Source organism: Salvia splendens, chromosome 13 (assembly GCF_004379255.2).
Source record: "Salvia splendens isolate huo1 chromosome 13, SspV2, whole genome shotgun sequence".
Lineage (NCBI taxonomy): Eukaryota > Viridiplantae > Streptophyta > Magnoliopsida > Lamiales > Lamiaceae > Salvia > Salvia splendens.
In genome coordinates, this window is record NC_056044.1 from 131,573 (window position 1) to 158,903 (window position 27,331).

Below are 27,331 nucleotides of genomic sequence, written 5' to 3' on the forward strand. Positions count from 1 at the left end.
TCTCTTTCATTTTACTAATTTTGAATTAAGACTTATATCATCCACAATTGAGATTTTAATTTTTAAAAAAATGAAAATAGTACTACTATAATTTAATAATGACTTAGATTTTCTATTGCCGGGATATAAACTGCCAACATAAAAATAAATATTTGGGAATGAATATTTTTGGAATAAATAATTTTAGTGTGTCTGAGAAATCAAAATAAAAATATTTTCGGGCAATGAATACCCATTTTTGGGAATAATTTTTTATCATTGTAAATGATTAATAGAAAATGCTGGCTTGATTTGTTTATATTTGCTGGGTTGATTTTTTTTATATTTGGGTACCCTCACCGTCGTAATTCAGCTCTCTCTCTCTCTCTCTGTGGTGCGTTTCACATCTTTCTAAGTCGTGAATTCAGCTCCGGTTTTCTTTGCTATTGTTTTGATGTTCTATAATACTAGTATTGAATTGGTTGTAAAGTATGGATTAGTTGAATGATATACTCTTGTATCTGTGACTATGAATGAATATGCTGATTCTGAATTTGCAAGTGCCAAAGAGGCACCATTCAACCAAGATTTATTTGTTTAGTTAGCAGTTTGGTTTATATGTTAGCCTATTTATGGATTATCATTCAAACACGCACAGGATTAAGAAAAAAATCCAGTCTTTGATTTATATTTACCTATTCGCGGCTGATCCAAAATGGTACTGTAAGGAGCTGGGACGACATAGTTAGAGCTTGAATTCATTACAATTTATGAAATAATCTCAATCAAAATTAATCAGGCAGTATATATAATTGAAGCAGTTAAATTCCATACTTATGGAGGTTCACAGCAGCGGAACTCCTCCTTCGGCGGCTGAAAGTTGTTCGGCTCTGGACATGATAGAGGAGCTAGATTTGCGAGAGGATGAAGGGAAAGAGGAAGATGGAGAAACCAGCGAGGTTTCTGAAGATGGAGAATCAGAGAGAGAAGAAGACTACAATTTTCAATTCGAAGGCGAAATGGACCCCCTCTCTTTCGTCGAGGGCGAAGACTCCTCGCGTGTGCCGCTTTACGAGGTTTTCCAGCAGATCGAGGACCAATACAAGGCTTTGGCGGCGAAGAACCGCCCAGCTCCTCACGAGAATGAGAGGTATTTCGTTGCTTTTTTCTGCTTTTGTGTAATTTGATGTAAAACTCAGCAAAATTGATGTATTTATTGATTTTTGTATTTACACCGGGATCGCAGTGAAACACCGGCTAAGAGATTGAGACAAGAGGAGGAAAATGCTGGAGCGACCCGCGAGGAAATTGAGGAGGCTATGAACTTTGGTGTTAGGAAGAGGAGGAGGAGGTCGAGGAAGGTTAGTATGCGTCGTTTGTTATGGGTTCTAATTTGGTATCTTCATTTTAAAGTTCTTTGATTCATTTTCCTGTGGTAATTCCTTAGCCTGGTGTTGTATATATGGTTACTGGTAATTACAATATGTTGGTGGTTCAAGTTAAATTAAAGTCTGTGTGAATTTAATTAAATGTGAAATTATCAAGGAGCTATTATGTAGAAAATGTTTCTCTTATGCATTTGGAACTTTTATGGTTGGGTGTTCAATTAAATAGCTTTTGTAAGGTGTAGTAGTAATTTTGTTGGTTTTTTAGTGATGTCCTGACGATTACTCAATAATATTTTTATCTATCATTTGTTAATTATGATTTTTTTCTTTGTAATGTGCATTTTAGTTGTTTGAGGTCATTTAATTGTATGCGTTATTTACATATTGTGGTTGGTGCCAAACTTAGGAGAGGCGAAGAGGAAGGAGGAAGGGAACAAAGAACAAATTGAACCCTGAAGTGACTAGAAAACTTGGCGATGCTACACTTCATTATGCACAAGGTTACTTTGACAAGGTATGTCTACGTCACGAACAATTTTTTCTCATTTGTCTTCAGATGGCTTATGCAATACAAATAATTTTGTATGAGCAATGAATCTTTCCATGCCTATTGTCATTTCTATTATTGACATGTGGAACATCAACTCTATGCTGCAAATGCTTTTTCTAACTAGTCATGTTTTAAAATGTAGGCCATTTGTCTGTTGCATGAAGTAATTCGTCTTGCCCCAAATCTTTCAGATCCATATCATACACTTGGTCTGATATATTCTGCGACGGATGATAATAAGAAAGCAATGATTTTCTACATGATTGCTGCGCATTTGAATCCGAAGGATGCTTCTTTGTGGAAACTTCTTCTTGCGAAATCAATGTATGATTCCTCTTTGTTCTCTTCTTTATGTTATTAGGTAATACCACTTGATTGGACATGCATCATTTTGTTTTTAGGTTAGTTGTAGCATATGAAACATTCACTTTTATCTTGAGGTATATCCTTATGATGTCAGTCCTCTTTGTTTGCTTGTTTTTTTTTCGAGAAAACTCTTTGTTTGCTTGTTGTTTGTCTGTTTTTATCTTGAATTGGACTGAAATGCTGCCCTCTTGATGTACTTCTGATTATGTTATACTAATAAATTTAAATTTGCAATAGACCTGTAACTCATGTGTCCGTCCTGTATTAGCTTTGTCCCATTGCATAATTTTTTTTATCTTAAGATCAAGATGGCTCTTAGTTTAGATGTCGGACTTCTGTTAAGGTGGCTTTTAATGCCTAGTGAAATAAAAAATCTCACATCCATGTTGAAGAGAGAGCTAAATTTAATTGTTTGAACTTAATAAAACCATCACTTGATTACTGATTACTTCCATGTTTAGAATGTGTTCATAATGTGGCATCATTATACTAATTTGATGGACTGAAATGATACCAGAAAAATATTCTACACTTATTATCATTTGTAGAGAGCACGAAGACATAAAGCAGGCCTATTACTGCCTCAACAAAGCAATAGTAGCAGATCCAGAAGATATTGATCTTCATTCAACCCGTGCTTCGCTCTATGTTGAGCTCGAAAAGTATCAAAAAGCAGCTGAGTCCTATGAACAAATTGCTCGCCGCTGTCCCGATAACATTGAAGTTCTGCAGAAAGCGGCACAGGTTACATAATGCCCTTTAGATTGTTTGCCATCCCCTTGTAGACTTGTAGTGCATGTTTTGATTAGTAAATGAAGTACGGAGTATATTGCTTACCAATTCGCAGTTGAATATGTGTGGTGATTAGGTTTTTTATCCTACGATTCCTTGTGAGTTGTGAAACAAAACATCAAAGTTGAGAAATAGAAAATCTTGCCAATGGGCACCATGATGGAATGATGAACCGTATTAATAGTGTGCACATCCTCAGTAATATATGTGTCTCATCTGTTGGGAAACGTAATATGTTTAGATGTGTCTCGTTGATGTACACATCACTTGTTATGAGACTGATCTTTCCCTAGGATCAGCACAGTACACATTCTTAGGTTCCCCACTTTTGGTAACAACTTGAATGATTCAGGATTAATTAATATTTTCACTACTCGTATCGATAATTTTCATTCTCGGTTTCAGCTGTACCAAAAATGCAAGCAACATGAGCGAGCTGTCAGTATGCTGGAGGAAAGTCTCAAGCGTCATAAGGATGCTGCTAATATAGGTGTAGTTGATCTCTTGGTGTCAGTTCTGATGGATAACGATAAGTATGCCATAGCTCTTGAGCATATTGAACACACACAAAAGGTGTATAATACTGGAAAACAGATGCCACTAGGTTTAATAACAAAAGCTGGAATATGCCACATTCATCTTGGTCATAAGGAGAAAGCAGAGGTTGGTGTTGTAAATATGTCCTCCATTATTTTGGACTAGTTACCAGCCACATATTCCTTTCCTTCTATTATATTCTCAAACTTTCCTCGTTTGGATCTGTTTGCAGCTTTTGATTTAGTATTGTTTTCTTCAATCAACTCAGTGTTTGCTAAATTGACAGGCTTGCTTCAAAGTTTTGAATCAAGAGGCTGCAGCTAATAATCCTCACCTAATCATCGATGTCGCAGACTCACTCATGAGCGTCGGGAATCCTGAGTCTGCATTAACGTATTATTTGATGTTAGAGGAAGACTCGGAGAAGTATAATGTATGCGATGCAAAAAAGAATACAGTATAGTATTCTTACTTCATACAAGTACTTTAAATTTCCAGAATACTACCAGTGATTTATGGTGTGATATTCGAAATTCTGTGTGTTCAGGGCTACCTACACTTGAAAATTGCGAGGTGTTGTGTTTCTCTAAAGCAAAGAGGACAAGCAATTGAATATTATAAAAAAGGTGAATGTCGGATTCAGATTTATACACATGTTTGAAAGTGTGTGAACATGTTGCCTGACTCGATTCTTGATTGTGGAGCTTATAGATCATTTGAAAATGTTTTTCTGTTTTACTTTCCTCTTTTTTAGTTCGTTCAAATCTCTCACCATGTTTATCTCTTGCAGCTATTCGGAAACTTCATGATAGTGTTGATACACGGATGACATTATCGTCTATGCTTCTTGAAGAAGGAAGAGATGATGAAGCAATTTCTGTGCTTTCTCCTCCAGTAGAATCAGGTATCCGTACCTTTTGCAACATTTTTAATAAAATATCCCTGTTCTAGTTGTTGCTAGTAAGTGTTTCGTTCTTCATAGCAGATCCCGACTCAAAATCAGACCAACGGAAGTTGTGGCACCATAGTGGAAAGATCAAGTTAAAGCTTTCTCAGATCTATAAATCTAAAGGGTTGGTTGAGGCATTTGTGGACGTGCTTTTTCCAGTAATTCATGAGACATTGCTTGTCGAACAAAACCAACGGAAGGTACCCTGCTCTATATCATCCCACACCAACCAATACTCTCTATTTTATTTCTCAATTTCAGAATCTTATTGGCATACCAAACTTTTCTCATGGAATAAGGCCAGATCCCGTCCACGGCTGACTGGTAGTGTTCTTTCAGAAAGGACGGAAGTTCTAAAAGATCCTAACTCCGACAGAGTGCTTCTTAAACTTCCTCCTTTAGCTTCTTCTGCAGCTCTGTGAGCATTCTTAAAACCTCTCATACATCTGGATTTTCAAAATCTTAAAATGGTGTAGTACGATGGTTGTCATTCGGTTCCTTATCTAATACAAATAAGTTTTATTCGTTCTGGAATAATATTTCCAGATAGAAACAAGCATATGTTTTGATAGTATGTGCTCTTTTTAGAACTTTGCCTTCCATCTCCTGGTTAGGTCCAAAGCTGCCAGAGCAAAAAAGGTGCTCCAGAAAAAGGCTGCACTCAAGGAAGCGAAACGAGCTGAAGCATTGGCTGCTGGATGTGATTATAACAGTGATGATTCAGACGATGAATCTCAGGTGAGAAATGAGTACTTGTGATGTAATTTCAAGTGTACACTCCTTGCTGTTGCTGGTTCACGTATTTTAATGGCCTGGCTTTGAATATGATGTTTCGTGCACGGTGCAGCAAGTGTCTATGGAGTCTCCTTTGCCAGGCTTTCTGAATGAAGAGAGGAATCATCTGTTGATTGTAGATGTAAGTCTCTTTGCAATCCTTCTCTTATTGTTTGTCCCCCCCTCTATGCGTGTCTTTATGATTTTGTATACCTGTTATCTTATTGAACAGTCAAGTTCCCGTTAAACCATCCACACCCTCAACACGACCATGTACAAACGAACACAACACCTGTCCATTCTCCCATGACATTGCACAGGAACCACCTTTTATTAAACAAATCAAACTTCTTGATTACAGAGTGATAATTTTTGTAATTTACTATTTTTGTAGCTATGCAAGTCATTATCTTCATTGAGAAGGTATTCGAGAGCACTAGGGATTGTAAAAATCAGCTTAAAACTGGATGCATTACCTGTTCAAATAAAGAAGGAGCTTCGGACTATTGGAGCTCGTAAGTTTTGTTTGTTGAAATTTCCTCTTTTATAGTTTATACGCAATGCTCATCTTTGCCTGTACAAAATTTGTTGTGTTTTTCATAAAATAACAATAACTCTTAAAAGTTCTAATGTGTTTCGTGACCTTTCTCGCTTGTAGAATTAGAAGCTTTAATTGCTGATCCTGCACACGGGTGGGATTTAGTACGCGACTTTGTTAGTCGAGACCCTTACAGTTTTTCTGCTTGGAATCACTGCTACAAAGTAATACTCAGGTAATAGTCGGTGCAAATTAGATTATTGAATTTCATATAAGATGGTACAATTTTTATTTTTCTTCCTCAAGTCTGTTCATCACATATTCAGAATGAATCGACTATCAAGACGCAACAAACTCCTTCATTCCATGAGAGTGAAACACACAGATTCTATACCACCTATTCTTATTACCGGTCACCAGTTTACTATGATCAGTCAGCATCAGACTGCTGCTCGAGAATACTTGCATGCCTATAAACTGATGCCTGACAATCCCTTGATCAACCTTTGTGGAGGTATGCATCTTCGCCTCCTAGAATTAAAGATCAGTATATATTACTTGCTTCAGAAAATGGTGAAATTCATTTATGTTCCTAATATTTTTCTAGGAACCGCCTTGATAAATTTGTCCCTTGGCCTCCGACTTCAAAACAAGCACCAGACTTTCTTACAAGGGCTCGCGTTCCTCTATAACAACTTGCGCCTTTGTGGAGACAGTCAGGTTTGTTTCTTATAAGTTCTCTCTCAGTCTACTATCTTTCGAGATTCTAATTCCCATGTTAGCGCTTTAGGGGGAGTTCACTTTTGGATGGTAGTTTAGATTGGCATGACATATGATACAATTGAAGGATGATAAGATCGAACGAGTTAAGATTATTCAATCCATGGAAGCATGACTTTACAGTCTAAATTCTCTTGCAGGAGGCATTGTACAACATTGCTCGGGCGTACCATCATGTTGGCCTTGTTTCTTTGGCTGCTCAATACTACGAGAAGGCACTGACCACCTGCGAAAAAGATTATCCCATTCCAACGCTCCCATACGAGAATCAAAACGCCACCAAGATCAAAATGTCAGGATACTGTGATCTTCGTCGCGAAGCAGCTTACAATCTTCACCTGATATACAAGCAAAGTGGGGCATTTGATCTTGCTAGACAGGTCTTGAAAGATCATCTTGTGTTATGATAGTATATTTATAATATGTATAGTTTTTATGCGGAGAAACTAGGATAGAACAAAGCAAACTAAATGTTTTCGTTAACACTTGATGTTTAACCCCCCCCCCCCCCCCCCCCCTCTTTTTTTTTTCTATATATGTAGCTTTGCCAGTCTCTATTTTTTATGCATTATTATACAGAGATATATAGAGGCGTGGGACTAATAAAATACTAGCATGAATTTATAAATTTTAGTCCCCACATCCATAATTAAGAAGGAAAATACTGATAAAAATCCACGAAGAAATTCATGAGAGAAATAAAATTAAATACTCACTAACATAAGAGAGTGCAATGTCCAATATGCCACCTCCTCCAAATGTAAAAAATAAAACACCGTGGTAATATAAATATAAAATTCAAATTAAATTACTGTATTAGTACCCAAATTTTATTTTATCGAGTAAAAAGTAGTGAAAACTAGTTATAATTGGGCTGGATTATTTGGATTATAATTATAAATTTTCTTTTCAATGATGTAATCCAGCTCAAATTCCACAGATTTAGCCCACTAATTTCCATTAATCATTATTAAGAAAAAAAATACTAGCGAGAGTAGGAAAACGGTCCTACTCGCTGAGTAAAACAGCATAGTAGGTGTTGAGTAATAAGATTAAAACTACAGCCTAATGATGATTTTCCTCTGCTTTAATTTTTGGGTAACGATTTAACAAAATAATAGAGTATATATTATTAAACGGCATATTTATTTACGAAAAGCATTTCTCTTCAAAAACCCTAATTTATTTCTCTACTTACAATTCCTGGGAAATTCGTTGCCGCCGTCTTTTCGCTCTTGTTATTTTTCCAGTGCTGCAGAAAAATCCCCTATTTTCTTGGTAAGTATTCCAGATTTTTCTCTATTTTTGTTGATTTTTTTCTGAATTTTGTCTGATTTTTCGGCTGTTATTTTATTTGTATTTTGTCGGAAATTGTGTATTTTAAGTAACTGTGTATGTTTGCCGAGGCGTAAATTTAAGTATTTTTTGGTATTTTTGCTTGATCCGTTCGCCAGTTTGGTGAATTCTACTGAATTTCGGAGATTTTATATCTAAAAAGCTGTTTCCTTTTTCAACTTGTTTCACTGTGTTTCTTTTATTTTTTACTCCTTTTTTTCAAATTTCAATTTTGCGTTATTTCTGAGCAAATTATTATCTTTATATTATTCAATCTTCGATAAATTAGTTTTTCCTTGTTCGATTTCGGAAGTTATGGATTCCTTTTTCTATTTTGAAAAATTACTGCTTCTGTCCTATAAATTCGATAATTGCTTGAAATGTCATCACTGTTTAGGGATTTGATCTCAGTTAAAGCTGGGATTTTTGTTCACTCCAATTTATGATTCTCAGATTTTGGTGAAAAAAATGTCATCGTCTGAAGCTATGACGTCCATGGCTAACCGGGAGCCGTTCAGCATGAGCTCGCCGACTCCGACGATGAACCCGGCAGCTTCGCAACCGCAGCTGGACCAGCAAATGCACATGTCCTTTATGAATTCTGATGGGGGCGGCGCATTCAGGCAAGTTTCGCCACCGGCGCCATTTCAATCTGTCCCCGCCAGGCAAGTATCGCCGCCACCGGCTCCATTTCAATCTGTCCCCTCCGGTGCTGCAGTGATAAGCCAGTCTGCTGCTGATCAGAAGCGGAAGAGGGGCCGACCAAGGAAGTACGGGCCTCAGCAGCCCAATGCAGCTATGTCGCAGCAGAATTTATCCCCTCCACCAGCGGGTGCGGTGGTTCCTCATTCAGCGCATATGGAGAGCTTGCCGGCGATTGATGGATCGGGCTCGCCCACAGCGAAGAAGGCCAGAGGCAGGCCCCGTGGTTCGAGGAATAAAGCAAAGCAGCATCCCGAAGTTTTAGGTAATTTGATCTATGTTTATGTTATTTATAGGTGTTGGTGTGATCAAGTTACAATCTTTGCAATAAAATATTTTCTTGTACAGAAAAACGTCGGTCACCATGTGCGGGCATGTTTTTCTCTGTGCGTGTGTGTATAATATACTACTACTAATTAATATATATGATAGATTCTGATTGCTATAAGTTGCTTTACTTGACTGGACCACAACTTATTTGTGGCTCTGATATTTATTCTGATGATTCTGTTTTCTTATTTCAATTATACTTTCACGTTTCATTGTGGGAGGATATATTATAGTAATCCAAATCAGTTAATTTATGTATAATTCAACCATGATAGCTTCGAATGCCTTACTACTATGCTGGAACCTTGGATTTCCTGAATCTAAAATTGCAACAAAACCCAGGATCTAAGATTCTAATTTGAGGGAATTTTTCCAGCATGCCCCTGTGTTTCATCTAGAGTCTTTCTTTCAGCAACAATCTTAAATTATTCTAGTGCGTTCTCCTTTGAAATTTTCTAGCTTTTCTATCAGTGCTCAATTGTTCTGCATTTGTATTCATTGAACATGCTTGGGAAAGATCTTAGTTTAACTGGGAGGTGGGAACAGACAATGCAGTTCTGCTGTCTTATTGGGATATTTCCCTTTTTGTTTTGTGTTTTATTATATATTCTTGACCTACTGCATTTTCTCTTCTTAGTAGCATGCACTTCCTGTTATTATTCTCGGTTTATTAAATTCTGACTGAAACTCTGCTTGCAGGTTCAACTGGTATTGGTTTCGTACCACATATTCTCAACGTGAATGCTGGAGAGGTTAAATGTGTTCAATCTTTTTTCTTTCTGATCTGTATTAATTTGTCTTGAGAATCTTTCCCTTGTTAACGCTTCTTTTTCAATCAAAGTTGGTCAATTAATTTACACTTGTTATCCTTTTGCCAGTTGTGTAGCATGCCAACAATAAGCATACATGTAGTACATCTAGTATCTGTTGTCAATTCTCTCACAGTTTGATCTAGCATTAAAATATAGACGATTAGCTGATTTCAATAACTGAATGCTGGTGTGAGGGCTAGCCAATATTCAATTGGACGTTGTGCTATACTGTTCCTTTCCTCCAGGAACTGGAACTGTTACTGAACTTGAGCATTATTTTTTACAGGATATCTCTTCGAAGATAATGGCTATTTGCCAGAATGGACCCAGGGCAGTTTGTGTTCTCTCTGCCAATGGGACCGTATCCATGGTAACGCTTCGTCAGCAAGCAACATCTGGTGGAACTGCCACCTTTGAGGTACTACTTTTCTTTTACCTTTTTCATAATTATCATGCATTCCTCATTCTTTTCGGTGTTCCGCTAAGGATTTATGTCTTATTGTATTTTGATTATGCAACATATCCACTGTTTCCTGAAGATAGCTTCAATCATGTGGTATGAATAACATATATTTCTTTGCACGGATTTGCTTGTTATACTCTATTGCATCCATAATTGGTTAATAAAATACCAATAATATCTGAATGGGTCTGATACTTCAACCAGTTATGCATAAATGTGTACTTTTTTTCAATGTTTAAAAAAAATTGTTCTTAGTGAGTTATCATCTATTTTCCTGGTTATACTTTACTTCTTGCACTTCAAATCAAATTAGGAGCAAAAAGAATTTCGTAATTGATTGACGCTCCATTGAGACAAAATCTAGGCTAGGCTGTGGTATCATAACTGTTTTGCTTAAGCTTTTTCATTACTGGCATTTTTATATCACTATGTAATATGTTCTCCTCTCTTGAATAAGCATCTGTTGTTCTGGTCTCTACTATTCTTGGTTTAATTTTTCTCATTCAATTTGTGTAGGGTCGGTTTGACATCTTATCCCTCTCTGGATCGTTCATGCTAACTGAAGTTGGCGGTCAGAAAAGCAGAATTGGTGGGTTGAGTGTTACTTTAGCTCAACCTGACGGAAGTATCATGGGTGGTTGTGTTGCTGGTTTATTGGTTGCTGCATCCCCGGCTCAGGTAGTCTGCTTACTCAAAGTCACTTAAAACATCGGCCATGATTTGATTGCATCTGTATGTTTGCCTGTAGAAAGTAACCCCACCTCTCTTTTGTCCAGGTTATTGTGGGGAGCTTTCTGCCTGATGGCCAAAGGGATGTTTCGACAAATTATGTTGAACCTTCATCAGCTCCAAGATTGAAGCAAGGTGGTGGTGCTGGTGCCAGCAGCTCCCCATCGCGAGGAACTATCAGTGAATCCTCAGGTGGACCTGCAAGTCCACTAAATTTGAGCTCCGGTGCTTACAACATCACACAAGGCATGTCGGGCATTCCATGGAAATAACTAGTTTTTGCAAAATGCTTCCTTGGAGTATGAAGATTATGTGACATTAGAGTTGCTGTAATATTACTTTGTAATAGAGAGAGAGACGAAAGATGGCATTCCTTGTTTGGAATGCATGTAGTAGAGCTTAGGTTCTTACCCAACTGATGTTCTTGTTTTTCCATTCCAGCTGGTGGAGTTGAGTTGTTGTTGTAGAAACATTTTTTAGTTTAAATCTTCTTCTGACTTAGTGATTTTGCGTTTTCTTAATTATAGTACATGATGTTGGTTTCTTAGTCTATTTTATGAAACTTAAAAATGAAAAATGAAAAATGAAAACTTGCACTTGCATATGTATTAAGCAGCAGACCAGCCCTTTCTCAACTTGTACTTTCTCGATTAATGCATCAAGCTTGTTGTTACAGTACACACTATAATGCTGTTGTTCTGTGTTATACATAGCATAGCCCTCAACTTCATATCCACCTTCAGCTCCACACACAACAGGAACAGGTTAGTACTCATTATTACATTGACAGATACTGTAAAGCTACTACACACATTTTGATATTGTGTGTTTAGTTATGCCCATTTTCAGAAAAAAAATACAAAATTCGCCCTTTAATGATATGGATTTCATTTTGCTTCCCAAAATGATTACTTTTGATTGATACAGAATTTTAAACCTAGTAATTCATTTTAAACATTCATTATTTAACTAACATAGTTCTATTTCATTTTATAAAAGTCCACGACTCAAATTCCTAAAGAAGTGTCTATCATAGTCGAAACTTCGACGAAAGTTCTTGGTATTTTATTAAACCACAATATTCCATTCGCTTATTCTTACATTAACCTGCAATATATTCCCGTAGTCTCGTGAATCATTTTTTTATGTCCCAACACATTTCTAAAATTAGAAAAATTATTATTTCTATTTTTTTCTTTTCTTTTCCTTTATTCTCTTCATTTAACTTACGAAACAACACTATATATATAAAATTTTCTGTTGGAATAGAAATATTTCACCTAGAATGGGACGGAGGGAGAAATAACAACGCAACACCGTTATACGCCAAATATCTTCTCTTGTCTTCTTGTGGCCATACTATATTTTCTTTGAGATAATTAATAAATGATGTGACGTCCAATGTTCTTGGTCATTGGATTGACTAATCATGAATATCAACAATTAGAATAAAAGTTACGTAGTTAGTAATAAAATGTAAACTCATAAATTGTACAAACTCCAAACTTTTCAACATAACTTTAACACAATGTCAACATGGTGTCAACCGTGGACACTGTGTTGATATTTTCTATTGCTATTATTTTATAATCTATTGACATTTTTTAAGAATCCAGATCATAATTTGGAGTTTGTACAATATTTAGAGTTTGCATTTGATTACATTGTACATAATATTTTCCTATAATTACAAAACATAGCGTTAAGAAAAAATAATATAAATTTTAATGTATAATTAATAAAATAAGATAAAAAAGTACATTTTTCCATATAAATAAATATCGACTATTACTGGAATTGAGTGAAGTTGAAAGGAAAATCAAGAGAGAGAGAGGAAGAAGAATGGCGCTGAAAGTCCTTGCAGCTCTAGACTCGGCAAAGACACAATATTACCATTTCAAGGCGATCGTGGTGGCCGGAATGGGGCTTTTCACCGACGCCTACGACTTCTTCTGCCTCCCTCCTATCCTCAAACTCCTCGCCCGCATTTACTACTGTAATGTTATCAAATACGCGACTCAATCTTGCTATCACAACAAGATCGATTCCGGAACAAGAAGAACAAACACTCGATATGAAAATGAATAAAGCTAAGAACAACTCTCGGAGAATTAATGGAAATCTTGTATTCAATTTTGTGGAAGATTACAAACTGATGGATGAAAAATCTTTTTCTCTCACTCCTCTTGCACAGCTCGGTTATTCACTCTATTTGACTAACACTAATCTAACAACCAAAACAAATCCAACGGCTGTCATTTAAGCTAACTAACTAATCGCATCCGACGGCTCACGTTTGTCTATGCATCAGTTAATAACAACGGCCAACACCGAACTCGACTAAGTTCGGCTAATACCGAGCACCTGCAAGCTCGGCTAATCACCGAGCACGATTAAGCTCGGCTAACACCGAGCTGCAATCAATCGCCTAACAGTATATCAGTCCCTGAGCTTTACTGATTGTGCAGTTTTGCCCCAATCCTCATAACAAATCTCCACCTTGGGACACAACTGGACAATCCACAGAGCATATCCATCTTCCACAATCACTCCAGCTGAATCAGATTCACCAAATCCATGCAATACTTCAACTTAAGTCCGGGTAACACCTTTGTTAGCATATCAGCAGCATTGTGCTCAGTAGCTACTTTCTCAATCTTTACTGAGCCCATTTCAACTTCATCCCTCACAAAATGAAGCTTAACATCCACATGCTTGCTCCTCTCATGGAATGTCTGATGTTTTGATAGACATATGGCACTATTTGAATCACATAATACAGTCACAGCTTCTTGATCGACTCCAAAATCCGAGCAGATTCCTTTCAGCCACATGCTCTCCTTTACAGCCTCAGCCATGGAAATATATTCTGCCTCAGTTGTTGAGAGTGCCACCACAGATTGCAAACTCGATCTCCAACTTACAGCAGCTCCATACATGCAGAAAACATAGCCGGATTGGGACTTCCTTGTGTCAATGTTAGTTGCAAAATCAGAATCACAATATCCCAATAGAGGCTGTGTATCAAAATTCTTACTTCCATCAAACAGTATGCCATAATCCCGAGTGCCATTGAGATACCTTAATATCCATTTTAAAGCTTGCCAATGCTGTATACCCGGATCAGCCATGTACCTGCTCACAACACTTATTGCCTGGCTGATATCTGGCCTTGTACACACCATGGTGTACATGATACTCCCCACTATGTTTGCATATGGGACCTTATCCATTTCTCTTCTCTGTTCATCATCTTTAGGGCTTTGATTGCTGCTGAGCTTGAACTGTGAACTCAGGGGCATGCTCACTGGTTTGCTATGATCCATCTGGAATTTCTTGATCACACTACTGATATAATCCCTTTGAGTCAGCCATATCTGCTTGTGATCTCTATCTCTGATAATTTCCATCCCAAGAATCTTCTTGGCATCACCAAGATCTTTCATATCGAATTCAGATTTCAGATCAGCCTTCACTAACTCCACCTCTTCCTTATGCTCTGCAGAGATCAGCATATCATCTACATATAACAGTAGATATGCTACAGCAACTCCACCTCTTCTCTTGATGAACACACAGTGATCATATAAAGATTTTTCAAACCCAATCTTCTGCATGAACACATTGAACCTCAGGTACCACTGCCTTGAGCTTTGTTTGAGACCATAGAGACTTCTTTTTAGCAAACACACTTTCTTTTCATCTCCTGGCTTCACAAAACCAGGTGGTTGCTCCATGTATATTTTTTCTTCAAGTTCACCATGGAGAAAAGCAGTTTTAACATCAAGTTGTTGCAATTCCCAATCTCTTTGAGCAACTATAGCAAGTAATAGCCTGATGGAGCTGTGTTTGACAACAGGTGAGAAAATTTCATTGTAATCCACACCCTCCCTCTGTGTGAACCCCTTAGCCACCAACCTTGCTTTGAACCTGATATGGTTGTTGTTGAAGGCCTCAACCTTCTTTTTGTAAATCCATTTGCACCCTACTGTTTTCTGATCAGTAGGCCTCAGTACCAAGATCCATGTGTGGTTTTTATACAAGCTATCAATCTCCTCTTGCATAGCTAACAACCACTGATCCTTTTCAGGGCTTCTGATTGCTTCTTTATAAGATGAAGGTTCATGGTAATCCATCTGTTCAGCCACTGCCAGTGCATAGTGCATCATGTCATAATCATTAAATCTAGAAGGGAGCTTAATATTCCTCTTTGCTCTGTTTCTAGCAATCACTCTCTCTGGTGTTCTGATTTCAGCTTGCATTCCAGAAGCTCCACCACCACTGACATCAGATGTAGCATTTAGATCAGTCTGAGTTACATCTGTAGTTACTCTCTGGTTCTCCACCTCAAAATGAACTTTCTGATTATCCTTGTTGAGGAAAGGCATTTCAGATTCTTTGAAGATCACATCTCTGCTAACCACCACTTTCTTGTTCCCTTCCTCACAGCACCACAGCCTGTACCCACTGACTCCCATCTGATACCCAATCATTACACACCTGAGAGCTCTAGGTTCCAATTTACCTTGCTTTATGTGAGCATAAGCTCTACACCCAAATGGCCTCAGTTTTGAATAATCCCCATAAGATCCATACCATTTGCTGTCTGGGGTCTGATTTTCAATGGCAGCTGAAGGACATTTATTGATCAAAACAACAGCAGTAGAGGCTGCTTCACCCCAAAATGGTTTAGACATTCCAGACGCTATTAACATGCACCTCACCCTTTCAAGAATGGTTCTATTGATCCTCTCAGCAACCCCATTTTGTTGTGGGTTGTGAGGGACTGTTCTGTGCCTCTTTATCCCCTTATCTTTACAGAATCCATCAAATTCATGGGACAAGAACTCAAGCCCGTTGTCAGTCCTAAGACACCTCAATGGCTTTCCTTTCTCCAACTCAACACCTACACACCATTCTTGAAACCTCTGGAATGTTTCTGACTTGTCTTTCATTATTACTATCCAAACCTTCCTTGAAAAATCATCAACAAAGGATAAGAAATACCTGCCTCCTCCAAAGCTATTCACTGGTGCAGGTCCCCATATGTCACTGTGAACATATTGGAGAGGCTCTTTCGATGTGTGCTTGCCCACTCCATATGGCAGTTTTTTGCTCTTACCAAGTATGCACTCCTCACAAGATCCAATGTGTCTTTGTACATCAGACTCAGACATCTGAATTATGCCTTGTTTCACCAACTGCATCATCCCAGCAACTCCTACATGCCCGAGCCTTGTATGCCAATTGATGGTTTGTTGAGTTGAATTTGCAGAACCATCAATAGGCTCAGCTTGTAGATAATAGAGTACATTACTTCTGATAGCTCTCATAATCATCTGGCCATCCTTTGTAACAAGCATTTCTCCACCATAAAGGGTCAATCTATAACCTATCTTCTCAAGAAGTCCCAATGAGATCAAATTTCTCTTGATGGATGGGATGTACCTTACATCAGTAAGCTTTCGCAGTGATCCATCTTCCATCCTCAAGCATATGTTCCCAACACCCCTTACATCACACACATGATCATCTCCTAGCAACACCGAGCCTTCAGATTCCTTTAAATCTTGGAACCAATCAAGGTTGGAGGACATATGGAAACTGCAACCTGAATCCATGATCCACAGCCTTGATAATGGACTATCCTCCACCACATTGAGAGCTCTTGCCTCTTCAATTTCCTCAGTGATAGCTGCTGTACCATCTTCTTTGTGATTTTCAGCTTGTCTTTTCTTCCAAGCAAAGCAATTTTGCTTGATGTGTCCTTGTTTCTTACACCAAAAACAACTTCTTGACTCCTTCTGATCACCTTCCTTCGCACCCCGTGGTCTCCATTTATCAGATGAGGGTTTCTTGAATTTGAATTGTTTCTTTGATGCAGTCTTCACATTAAGGCTTTCAGCAGCTTGATCGATTTGCTTGCTGACAGATTTCTGCATTCCCTTCAGCTTTAATGCAGAATATACCTCCTCTAAAGTCACCTTCGAATCCCTTCCAAGAAGTATTGAGTCTTTGAATTGCTCAAAACTCTGAGGCAGAGCATTCAATAACATCAAAGCTTTATCCTCATCTTTCATGGCATCATCCACACTCTCAAGATCATCTATGCACTTGCGAAAATCTTCTAATTGATCTGCTAAGTTCTTGGAGTCAGAAAACTTGAAATTGAATAACCTTTGTTTGAGATGCAATCTATTTGAGATCGACTTCTCCATATAGATTTTCTCTAACTTCTCCCAAACTCCTGCGGCATCATCTTCCTTTTGAACCTCCCTCAAGACTCTATCGCTGAGGCACAAGACAATCGAGCTATACGCCTTGTATTCCAGTTCTTGAGATTTCGCCGCATCCATTCCTTGAATCTCCTCCTCATCCGCCTTGGATTTGACATAATCCCAGACTCCTTGCTGCATAAGAACAGCTTTCATTTTCAATCTCCACAGGCCGAAATCATTTTCGCCGGTGAACCGCTCAACGTCGAACTTCGTGGTAGACATTGTTGAATGCGTCGTCCTTCTTCGTTTTCCCACAGACGGCGCCAATTTGTAATGTTATCAAATACGCGACTCAATCTTGCTATCACAACAAGATCGATTCCGGAACAAGAAGAACAAACACTCGATATGAAAATGAATAAAGCTAAGAACAACTCTCGGAGAATTAATGGAAATCTTGTATTCAATTTTGTGGAAGATTACAAACTGATGGATGAAAAATCTTTTTCTCTCACTCCTCTTGCACAGCTCGGTTATTCACTCTATTTGACTAACACTAATCTAACAACCAAAACAAATCCAACGGCTGTCATTTAAGCTAACTAACTAATCGCATCCGACGGCTCACGTTTGTCTATGCATCAGTTAATAACAACGGCCAACACCGAACTCGACTAAGTTCGGCTAATACCGAGCACCTGCAAGCTCGGCTAATCACCGAGCACGATTAAGCTCGGCTAACACCGAGCTGCAATCAATCACCTAACAGTATATCAGTCCCTGAGCTTTACTGATTGTGCAGTTTTGCCCCAATCCTCATAACAACTACTCCGACCCCTACGTCCCCACCGCCGTCGCCTCCGCTATGCTCGCCGCCGCCCTCCTCGGCGCCGCCATTGGCCAGGTCGTCTTCGGCCACCTCGGGGACCGCATCGGGCGCCGCCGCGTCTACGGCTTCTCTCTCTTCCTCATGATTTTCAGCTCGATCTGGTGCGGTTTCTCCGCCTGCACCTCCCGATCCTGCGTGCTTGTCACGCTAGGGTTCTTCCGGTTCGCGCTCGGCGTTGGCATCGGCGGCGATTACCCGCTCTCCGCCACCATCATGTCGGAGTTCGCCAACCGCCACACGCGTGGGGCCTTCATCGCGGCGGTTTTCTCGATGCAGGGGTTCGGGATCCTGGTGAGCTCGGCCGTCACCATGGCGGTGTGCGTCGTGTTTGACCGCGCCACGGGAGCTGACCCAGTCGGAGAGACGCCCCAGGAAGCGGACTTGGCGTGGAGGCTGATACTCGTGCTTGCGGCGGTGCCGGCGGGGCTCACCTTTTACTGGCGGATGATGATGCCGGAAACTGCCAGGTTATTTATTATATAAATCCAAATTGTATTTTGATTAATAGTAGTAATATAGTAAATCGAAACATTAATAAGTGTAGGTTCACGGCGCTGGTGGAGAAAAACGTAGAGCAGGCGGTGAGGGACATGCAGGGAGTTCTGGCCGTCTCCCTCGCCCAAATCGCTGAAGAAGAAGAAGAAACCCTCTCCCCAAACCCCGCATCCTACCCCCTCCTCTCCGGAGAGTTCCTCCACCGCCACGGCCGCGACCTCTTCGCCTGCGCAGCCGCGTGGTTTCTGGTGGACGTGGTGTTCTACAGCATCAACCTCTTCCAATCCAATATCTACAGCCACTACCTCCCCAAGCACCACATGAGCGTCTTCGAAGAGGCCTTCCATGTTGCCAAGCTCCAAGTCATCATCGCCGTCTGCTCAACCATCCCCGGCTACTTTGCCGCCGTCTACCTCATTGACCGCACCGGTCGGGTCAAGATCCAGCTCACCGGCTTTTTTATCATGGCTTTAGGCCTCCTCGCTATCGGAATCCCTTACAAAAACTTCTGGCGCAACACCACCAACATGGGCTTCATGGTTTTATATAGCTTGACCTTCTTCTTCGCCAACTTGGGCCCCAACACCACCACCACCTTCATCGTCCCCGCCGAGCTTTTCCCGGCCAGGTTCCGGGCCACGTGCCATGGGATATCCGGGGCTGCCGGGAAGCTGGGGGCGGTCGTGGGCTCCGTGGGGTTCTTGAGGGCTTCCACCACGGGGGAGGGGATGGCGGCGGCGCTGGTCATCCTGGGAGGGATTTGTGTGGTGGGAATGGCGGTCACGTATTTGCTCACCCCCGAGACCATGGGGAGATCATTGGAGGAGAATGAATGACAAAACGCTACTCTCTCCACTTTTTAATTACTAGATCATTATGTTTTGTCTATTACACGTCCTCTCCTACCTATTCTTTGTAGGAAAATTTGGGGTACAAACTTGTCGAGCGAAAAATACACGGAAATAAAAATAAGGAAATTACACAGAAACAACTGAAAACAAAATTACACGGAAAAGTCTGTGGAAAGCGGTAAGCCGAGTCGAGGAGTCATCTTTCCGCAAGACGAGATACGCCCGGGTAGTGCTCTCGGTTTGGCGTGTCGTCCCCAAATATAAAACGGCTTCAGACGAGATACGCCCGGGTAGCAGCACCCCTAGCAGCAGAGCTTCGGCGAACGAGAGTAAGGCGGGGGCAGAGCTTCGACGAGAAGATTATGCAGAGAGGGAGAGAGCGTGTATGCAAGAATGCTTGTGTATGTTCTGTCTAGAATGCAATGGATGCATGCCTATTTATAGGCCAAGTCCACCCGCATAGGCACTCATGGAGTCAACAACCATTATCTGTGACATGATGGCTTGACTGTAACCGCCGGGGGTTATTGACTGGTGCACTAGCCATTGGGAGCTGAAAAGACATGGCGCACCTGGACACACTACACGACGGGATACACCACGGACCGTCGAGGTCCATCGGAGACCTTTTGTCTCCCGTTATGCGTCGGGGTCCAGCGGGGACCTTTTGACTCCCGTTATGTGTCGTGGTCCAGCAGGAACATGACGTGGACCAGACCCGTCGGGGATAGCGTGGAGTTTGGGGTGGTCTAAAAAGAATAAGCGGGGCTTGAACCACGCTCAACGACCAGCTCCAAAGAACATCCCAAAGACCACCCAAAGACCAATTGCCAAGATCCAAGGCACAAGGCACACGGCACACGACACCCGTCGCTCGGTGCACGTGTCACGGGTCACGGTGTACGGTGCACAGCTCGCGGGCGGTGGCGGCGCGCGCGCGTGGGGTCTGTCACCCGTCTTGTTTCACGATAATTATTACACATAATAATTCATCTTATTAAATACTTCATCAAAGAAGTTTATCATCCCCGATGTGGGATAATTAACACTCAGTTAATTAATCCCTTAATTTTTCTCATAGCTCATTTCTAGCTTTATTGTGACCAACTTTAATATATTATTTCTCACTCACCGGGAATCGGATTTGAGAAAATGAATATACTACGGTCATCTACTCAAAACGTAGATCGACGCTATTGTATTTAATTTTACAAAATTAAATCTCTTGTAACATTTATTATTAGTCAAAGTCGTTTGACCAAGCACGATTCCAACAATTCCCCACATGAGTGGAAATTGCCAAATGCATATGTATGCAGACACAAGCTCAACCCTCACGAGGTATGTAAGCATAAGGATAGGTAGTTTTTGGCTTTGAACCATCCATAGTCAACACCATCGGATACACAAGCGGACTAGTAGCGCGATGCTTTGAACTATTCCTCCACGGCGTGCACCGAGACAATGATGTTAACACTTAAACACCTCAACCTCATCCGTTCTCACGTTTTGTGTCCATTTCAGGCCTTGGACACCACTTTGGATTCATAAGTGTATTGTTTGAAGCGGCCCCACTTCACACTTACATAAGTGATTCCTCGTTAAGTATCTTGTCATACTTGGTCTCCTTGAGAACTTCATCTCAATGAGATCTTTTAGGGATCATTAAAAGTCATAGACTTAACCTCACCACTAGGCAATTTTTTCAACACTTTATTGCTCTCTAGGGAATAGATATAGATGAATGTTTCACACGAACTCTCATAGCTTAGTTTTCCCATTGAACCAAGTTCTTGGGATCTGCAGTCATCATGGTTGGGTTACCACTACGACAATTCTTTAATTTGTGGATTTCAAACCCATTACCTCTAGCAATTTATTCATTTGATCACGATTTAACCCTTTGGTTAGCGAATCCGCTAGATTATCCAATGACTTCATGTAGTCAATTGTAATCACCCCTGTTGAGATCAAATGTCTCACGGTATTATGTCGTCGACGGATGTGTCGAAACTTACCATTGTACAGGCCACTGTTTGCCCTCCCAATAGCGACTTGGCTATCACAGTGAATTAACACTGGAGGCACGGGCTTTGACCAACATGGAATGTCTTCAATGAAGTTTTTAAGTCATTCGGCTTCTTCCGCAGCTTTATCTAAAACTATGAATTCAGATTCCATGGTGGATCGGGCTATACATGTCTGTTTCGTGGATTTCCACGAGACAACACCACCCCCAATAGTAAAGACATATCCACTTGTCGAAAGTGAGTCTTTGTTATCGGATATCCAGTTTGCATCGCAGTACCCTTCAAGTACCGGGGGTATCTCGAAAAGTGTAGCCCATGATTTTGAGTATACTTGAGATATCTCAAAACTCTTACAAGAGCTTTCCAATGCTCTTTGCTTGGATTGCTCGTATAGCGGCTCAACTTGTTCACGGCGCAAGAAATATCAGGTCGAGTGCAATTAGTAAGATACATAATGCATCCAATGACCCGTGCATAATCTTCTTGTGCAACGGGCTCACCCCTGTTCTTGCTTTAGTGAACATTGAGCTCTATAGACGTTTTAGCCGGGATGCCATCATAGGCGTTGAACCTCTTTAATACTTTCTCAACATAATGAGATTGTGTTAAGGTAATTCATTCGGATGTTCTTAGAATTTTCATTCCAAGAATTACATCGGCTAGACCAATATCCTTCATGTCGAAGTTTCTCTTTAACATGGCTTTCGTGTCGTTAATCACTTGGGTGTTACTACCCATGATTAACATATCATTAACATAGAGACACACTATAACGTATCCATTATCAGTGTTCTTAATGTAGACACATTTGTCACATTCGTTGATTTTAAATCCATTTGATAACATCACGTTATCAAATTTCAAGTGCCACTGCAACGACGCTTGTTTCAATCCATAGAGGGATTTAACCAGTTTGCATACATTTTACTCTTGTCCAGGTACTACAAAACCTTCAGGTTGTTCCATATAGATTTCATCTTCAAGGTCACCGTTTAGAAACGCAGTCTTAACATCCATTTGATGAATCTCAAGATTGTGCACAGCAGCAATCGCGAGAAGCACTCGAATTGATGTAATCCTCATTACAGGTGAGTAGGTATCGAAGAAATCGTACACTTCCTTTTGTTTAAAGCCTTTGACTACCAGCGAGCTTTATACTTGTCCACTGTTTCATCGGCCTTAAACTTTCTTTTAAGGACTCATTTGCATCCTAAAGGTTTAGCACCTTCAGGTAGATCAACCAATACCCACGTGTGGTTTAGCAAAATTGAATCAATTTCGCTTTGAACAGCTTCTCTCCAATGCAACCCGTCTGGGCTAGGAAAGGCTACTTGTATCGATGTTGGTTCTTCATCCAACAAAAATGCAATATAGTCAGGACCAAATGTCTTTGGTGTTCTGACCCTAATACCACGTCTTGGTAACGCATCGTTTGGATCAGGCCTTGTTCGCTTGCGCGATACTGGCTCTTCAGCCACTGATTTAGAACTAGTGATTTCATCCCCAATTCTTGTCTCAGAATTGGGTGCAATATTTTCCTTGTCTTTGCGAGGAAATATATTTTCAAGAAATACATCATTTCTTGACTCGATTGTTGTTCCCACGGTCACAATCGGTATTTCAGACTTATGGACAACAAATCGATATGCACTAATATTATGTGCATACCCAATGAAGATGCAGTTAACCGTTTTAGGACCGATTGTAACTTCTTTGGGCGGAGGAACCATCACTTTTTTCCAAACACCCCCACACTTTGAGGTATTTGTAGGATGACTTTCTTCCCTTCAACAACTCATAAGGAGTAACGTCCTTACCTTTGCGTGGGATTTTGTTTATGATGTAGTTGGCTGTCAAAATAGCTTCCTCCCACATGTTCTAGGGCATCCCCGAACTGATTAGTAACGCATTCATCATCTCTTTGAGAGTTCGATTCTTGCGTTCTGCAACACCATTAGATTGTGGTGAATATGGTGCAGTCATTTGATGAATTATACCACTTGCGTTGAATAATTCCTCAAACGGGGCTACGTATTCACCTCCTCTATCACTTCGAATCATTTTGATTTTACATCCAAATTGATTCTCGACTTCGTTCTTATAATTTTTGAACGCTTCTATTGCTTCGTCTTTACTTCTTAAAAGATAGACATAACAATATCTTGTGCAATCATCTATGAATGTGATAAAGTATTTTTTTTACCACCTCTCGTTTGCACCAACTTTAAGTCACATACGTCCGTGTGAATTAATTCAAGGGGTTTTGTGTTCCGTTCAACTGAATGAAACGGTAGCTTAGTCATTTTCGCCTCAAGACAAGTTTCACATTTGTTTTGAGTTTTTACTTCATTTGCCTTTAGTAAATCTAAACTTACTAATCTTTTAATGGCATTTGGATTTACATGTCCCAATCTATTGTGCCACAAGTTAGAACACTCAGCCAAGTAAGAAGAAGTAGATGCATTCTAATTATTAGCCAACGGCTTAGGAACATGGCGTGTAGCTACACTAAGCTTGAAAAGTCCGTCGGTTACAAAACCTTTTCCTAGTGACTTTCCAAACTTGTACAAAGAAGACCTATGGGATTCAAATACAAGTTTAAACCCCTTATTCACTAGTATTGATCCTGACACTAGGTTTTTGCAGATGTCCGGGACGTGCAACACATCCTTCAAAGTGATGGTGACGTCGGACGTCATCATGAGAATCACGTCCCCAATGCCGAGGACTTGAGACGAGGCTTGATTCCCCATATTGATTTTCCTCCTTTCAACAGCGGTGTAGGAGGCGAACTTGCTCTTATGGGCACAGACGTGGGCAGTAGCTCCAGTGTCGATGTACCAGCCACCTTTGTTATCAACAAGGTTGACTTCTTTCGTGACCACAACAACAAGGTCACTTTCATCCTAGTCCTTGAACTCTTTTTCAACAACGTGGGCAGCCGGCTTCTTATTCGGCTTGCGGCAGTTCTTGGAAAAGTGGTCAGGTTTGCCACAGGTGGGCCTAGTCCTTTGCAGTTGGACGGGAGCGTTTGTTAGAGGGACCGCCTCGCTCCAACAGATTGGCCTTTGCAACAGGTGGGCCATGGCCCTTAGCCAATTCATCGCGTTTGCGCACGTCTGACTCGATGCACAGCTTCACGATCAAGTCTTCAAGATTCATCTCCTTTCGCTTGTGCTTAAGGTAGCTCTTGAAGTCCTTCCAGCCGGGTGGAAGTTTTTCAATGACCGTGTCCGCCGTGAAAGCTTCAGACAGGGCCATTCCCTCAACGGCGAGGTCGTGGATGATCAGCTGGAACTCTTGCACTTAGTCCATGATTGGTCGGGAATCAACCATTTTGTAGTCCAAGTACTTGGCTATTACAAATTTTTTAGTGCCCGCATCATCACTACGATACTTCTTATCTAGCATTTCCTACACTTGTTTTGATGTGGGAACAGTACAATACACGTTGTAGAGACTATCACCTAAAGCACTTAAAATAAAGTTTTTACAAAGATAGTCTCATTTGCGCCAAGCATCATACTCGACGTACATCTCAACACGTGCCTCGTCCTCACTTAGCGGGGTTGGCTCGTTCTCCTTGAGGAAGTTCACGACGCCCAACGTTGTTAGGTAGAACAACATTTTCTGTTGCCATCTATTGAAATCCGTTCCCGTGAACTTCGATGGCTTCTCGGCGGGTGGCATCATCCTTGGTGCCATTGGTGCTGAGTTTGTCCCATGAAAGGGATCAAGTCCGTTGCCCACGTAGAAGCTAACAATTGGGTGGAACGCAGAACCCCCCATAGTTGCGTGGAGCATGGAGGATCCAGCACCCGTGCCCCGAAGGATCCAGCACCCGTGCCAACCCCGGAGGGTCCAGCACCCGTGTCGACCCCGGAGGAGCTAGCACTCATGTTGACCCCGAAGGATCCAACACCCGTGTCGTGCCCGAAAGCCCCAACACTCGACCCAATGAAGGATCTAATGGAACCACAGAAAGTGGAACCGACCGATCCACTCGAGGCGAACCCGGTAACCGTCCCAAAGGGGTTGTCAAACACCCAAGGGGTTGTTGAGGAAGAAGTTGAGAAGCCAGGAGTCGGAATCATCGTTATGTCCGACGACGTGTTGACGGGTACAACGGGGGACACAGTGGATGGAACGGTGGCAGCGGCGGTAGACGGGTCAGTCGACATCTCCAAGCAAAAGTGTTGATTAAGTTCAGTTGGTGTGTGTAAATTCCTTTAGTGGCAAGAATATCTCGTCTTGCGATTGTTGGAAAATTTGAGATACAAACTTGCCGGGCGAAAAATACACGGAAATAAAAACAAGGAAATTACACGGAAAAGTCTGTGGAAAGCGGTAAGCCGAGTCGAAGAGTCCTCTTTCCGCAAGACGAGATACGCCTCGGTAGTGCTCTCGGTTTGGCGTGTCGTCCCCAAAAATAAAAAGGCTTCGTCTCTGAAGTAGCAGCACCGCTAGCAGCAAAGCTCCGGCGAACAGGAGTAAGGTAGGGGCAGAGCTTCGACGGGAAGATTATGCAGAGAGGGAGAGAGCGTGTATGCAAGAATGCTTGTGTATGTTTTGTCTAGAATGCAATGGATGCATGCCTATTTATAGGCCAAGTCCATCCGCAGGGGCATTGATGGAGTCAACAACCATTATGGCTTGACTGTAACTGCCGGGGGTTATTGACTGGTGCACTAGCCATTGAGAGCTGAAGAGACATGACGCACCTGGACACACTACACGACGGGATACACCATGGACCGTCGGGGTCCATCGGGGACCTTTTGTCTCTCGTTATGCGTCGGGGTCCAGCGAGGACCTTTTGTCTCCCGGTGCACGGGTCACGGTGTACGGTGCGCGGCTCGCGGGCAGGTGGTGGCGGCTCGCGCGTGCGCGCGCGTGTGGGCTCTGTCACCCGTCTTGTTCTACGATAATTATTACACATAATAATTCATCTTATTAAATAATTCATCAAAGAAGTTTATCATCTCCGATGTGGGATAATTAACACTCAGTTAATTAATCCCTTAGTTTTTCTCATAGCTCATTTCTAGCTTTATTGTGACCAACTTTAATATATTATTTCTCACTCACCGAGAATCGGATTTGAGAAAATGAATATACTACGGTCATCTAATCGGATTTCACAAAATTAAATGTCTTGTAACATTTATTATTAATCAAAATCATTTGACCAAGCACGATTCCAACCCTCATTTCATCATAACATTATACACTCGTTCATTTTCTGTACATATTTTGTTCCAATGTTTTCTTCACGTACATAATTAACAACACATAATTAACCAACTTTTGTGAGAAAACAAACATACTCCGTATACTACATATGCATGTATAAAAGGATTATGTTATAAAAAAATAATCTAAAATCCTAAAGTATCAAAATTAGCAAACCAGATACTTTTATTGGATTAAAAGACTAATATTATTCAATTCATTATCATCATCAATTCATCATAGCTATTAATTTACGCAATTATATTCTCACTTGTTTGATTTAATTCACATATGTAATGTAAAAGTTGACGCATGAGAAGATGGTGAAGCATATATTAGTTTATAAGACGTTTTTTCCTCTGATCAATCAGTTGGAGGTGAGTGCGTGTTGGAGTATGTTTGAGTTGTTACGAAAAAACAATTATGCATGAGATTAAGCTAGAAATGAAACACTAGGTAATCATTAGTACAACCGCAAATGTCTTGAACCCCAAAACAAATTATACTTTTTTCAAGCGAAAGGGAAATTAATTGTCTTATTCCTTAAACATCACAACAAGAACATACTTAGAAGATAATGAGAAAAGTAAAA

The 27,331-nt window shown here is 40.6% G+C and overlaps 3 protein-coding genes across 4 annotated transcripts; all 3 read left to right on the forward strand.

The window, feature by feature from the left end:
* Positions 1-247: 247 nt before the first annotated feature.
* LOC121762521 (general transcription factor 3C polypeptide 3-like) lies at positions 248-7,136 on the forward strand. Of its 2 annotated transcripts, none has more exons than XM_042158421.1 (19): positions 248-373; positions 801-1,129; positions 1,226-1,340; positions 1,774-1,881; positions 2,060-2,241; positions 2,832-3,027; positions 3,481-3,738; positions 3,899-4,045; positions 4,160-4,238; positions 4,403-4,516; positions 4,598-4,761; positions 4,861-4,979; positions 5,176-5,299; positions 5,409-5,477; positions 5,730-5,850; positions 5,994-6,108; positions 6,200-6,387; positions 6,481-6,593; positions 6,794-7,136. In XM_042158421.1, exons 2-19 carry the CDS (start codon positions 816-818, stop codon positions 7,058-7,060), a joined length of 2,793 nt encoding a protein of 930 aa, XP_042014355.1. In that variant the 5' UTR covers positions 248-373; positions 801-815; the 3' UTR covers positions 7,061-7,136. The 2 variants fall into 2 exon arrangements, with proteins under 2 accessions (XP_042014355.1, XP_042014356.1); XM_042158422.1 differs by having other exon boundaries at positions 355-373; positions 798-1,129.
* Positions 7,137-7,707: 571 nt separating this feature from the next.
* Positions 7,708-11,525, forward strand: LOC121761331 (AT-hook motif nuclear-localized protein 10-like). The gene is made up of 6 exons (XM_042156984.1): positions 7,708-7,931; positions 8,442-8,955; positions 9,720-9,772; positions 10,119-10,250; positions 10,812-10,973; positions 11,072-11,525. Exons 2-6 carry the CDS (start codon positions 8,457-8,459, stop codon positions 11,294-11,296), a joined length of 1,071 nt encoding a protein of 356 aa, XP_042012918.1. The 5' UTR covers positions 7,708-7,931; positions 8,442-8,456; the 3' UTR covers positions 11,297-11,525.
* A 6,494-nt stretch (positions 11,526-18,019) lies between these two features.
* Positions 18,020-19,462, forward strand: LOC121761821 (probable inorganic phosphate transporter 1-9). The gene is made up of 2 exons (XM_042157498.1): positions 18,020-18,598; positions 18,676-19,462. The coding sequence occupies exons 1-2, from the start codon at positions 18,108-18,110 to the stop codon at positions 19,460-19,462; spliced, it is 1,278 nt and encodes a 425-aa protein (XP_042013432.1). The 5' UTR covers positions 18,020-18,107.
* Positions 19,463-27,331: the final 7,869 nt, after the last annotated feature.

What these genes read in the sequence shown, in the direction of transcription:
- LOC121762521 (XM_042158421.1), top strand. Translation starts at nt 816, where the DNA reads ATGGAGGTTCACAGCAGCGGAACTCCTCCTTCGGCGGCTGAAAGTTGT. An exon ending in CTTCTTCTTGCGAAATCAAT is followed by an intron (nt 2,242 to 2,831) that starts GTATGATTCCTC and finishes TATCATTTGTAG; the next exon opens with AGAGCACGAAGACATAAAGC. An exon ending in GCCTTTGTGGAGACAGTCAG is followed by an intron (nt 6,594 to 6,793) that starts GTTTGTTTCTTA and finishes ATTCTCTTGCAG; the next exon opens with GAGGCATTGTACAACATTGC.
- LOC121761331 (XM_042156984.1), top strand. Translation starts at nt 8,457, where the DNA reads ATGTCATCGTCTGAAGCTATGACGTCCATGGCTAACCGGGAGCCGTTC. An exon ending in TCAACGTGAATGCTGGAGAG is followed by an intron (nt 9,773 to 10,118) that starts GTTAAATGTGTT and finishes TATTTTTTACAG; the next exon opens with GATATCTCTTCGAAGATAAT. An exon ending in TTGCTGCATCCCCGGCTCAG is followed by an intron (nt 10,974 to 11,071) that starts GTAGTCTGCTTA and finishes TCTTTTGTCCAG; the next exon opens with GTTATTGTGGGGAGCTTTCT.
- LOC121761821 (XM_042157498.1), top strand. Translation starts at nt 18,108, where the DNA reads ATGCTCGCCGCCGCCCTCCTCGGCGCCGCCATTGGCCAGGTCGTCTTC. An exon ending in ATGATGCCGGAAACTGCCAG is followed by an intron (nt 18,599 to 18,675) that starts GTTATTTATTAT and finishes TAATAAGTGTAG; the next exon opens with GTTCACGGCGCTGGTGGAGA.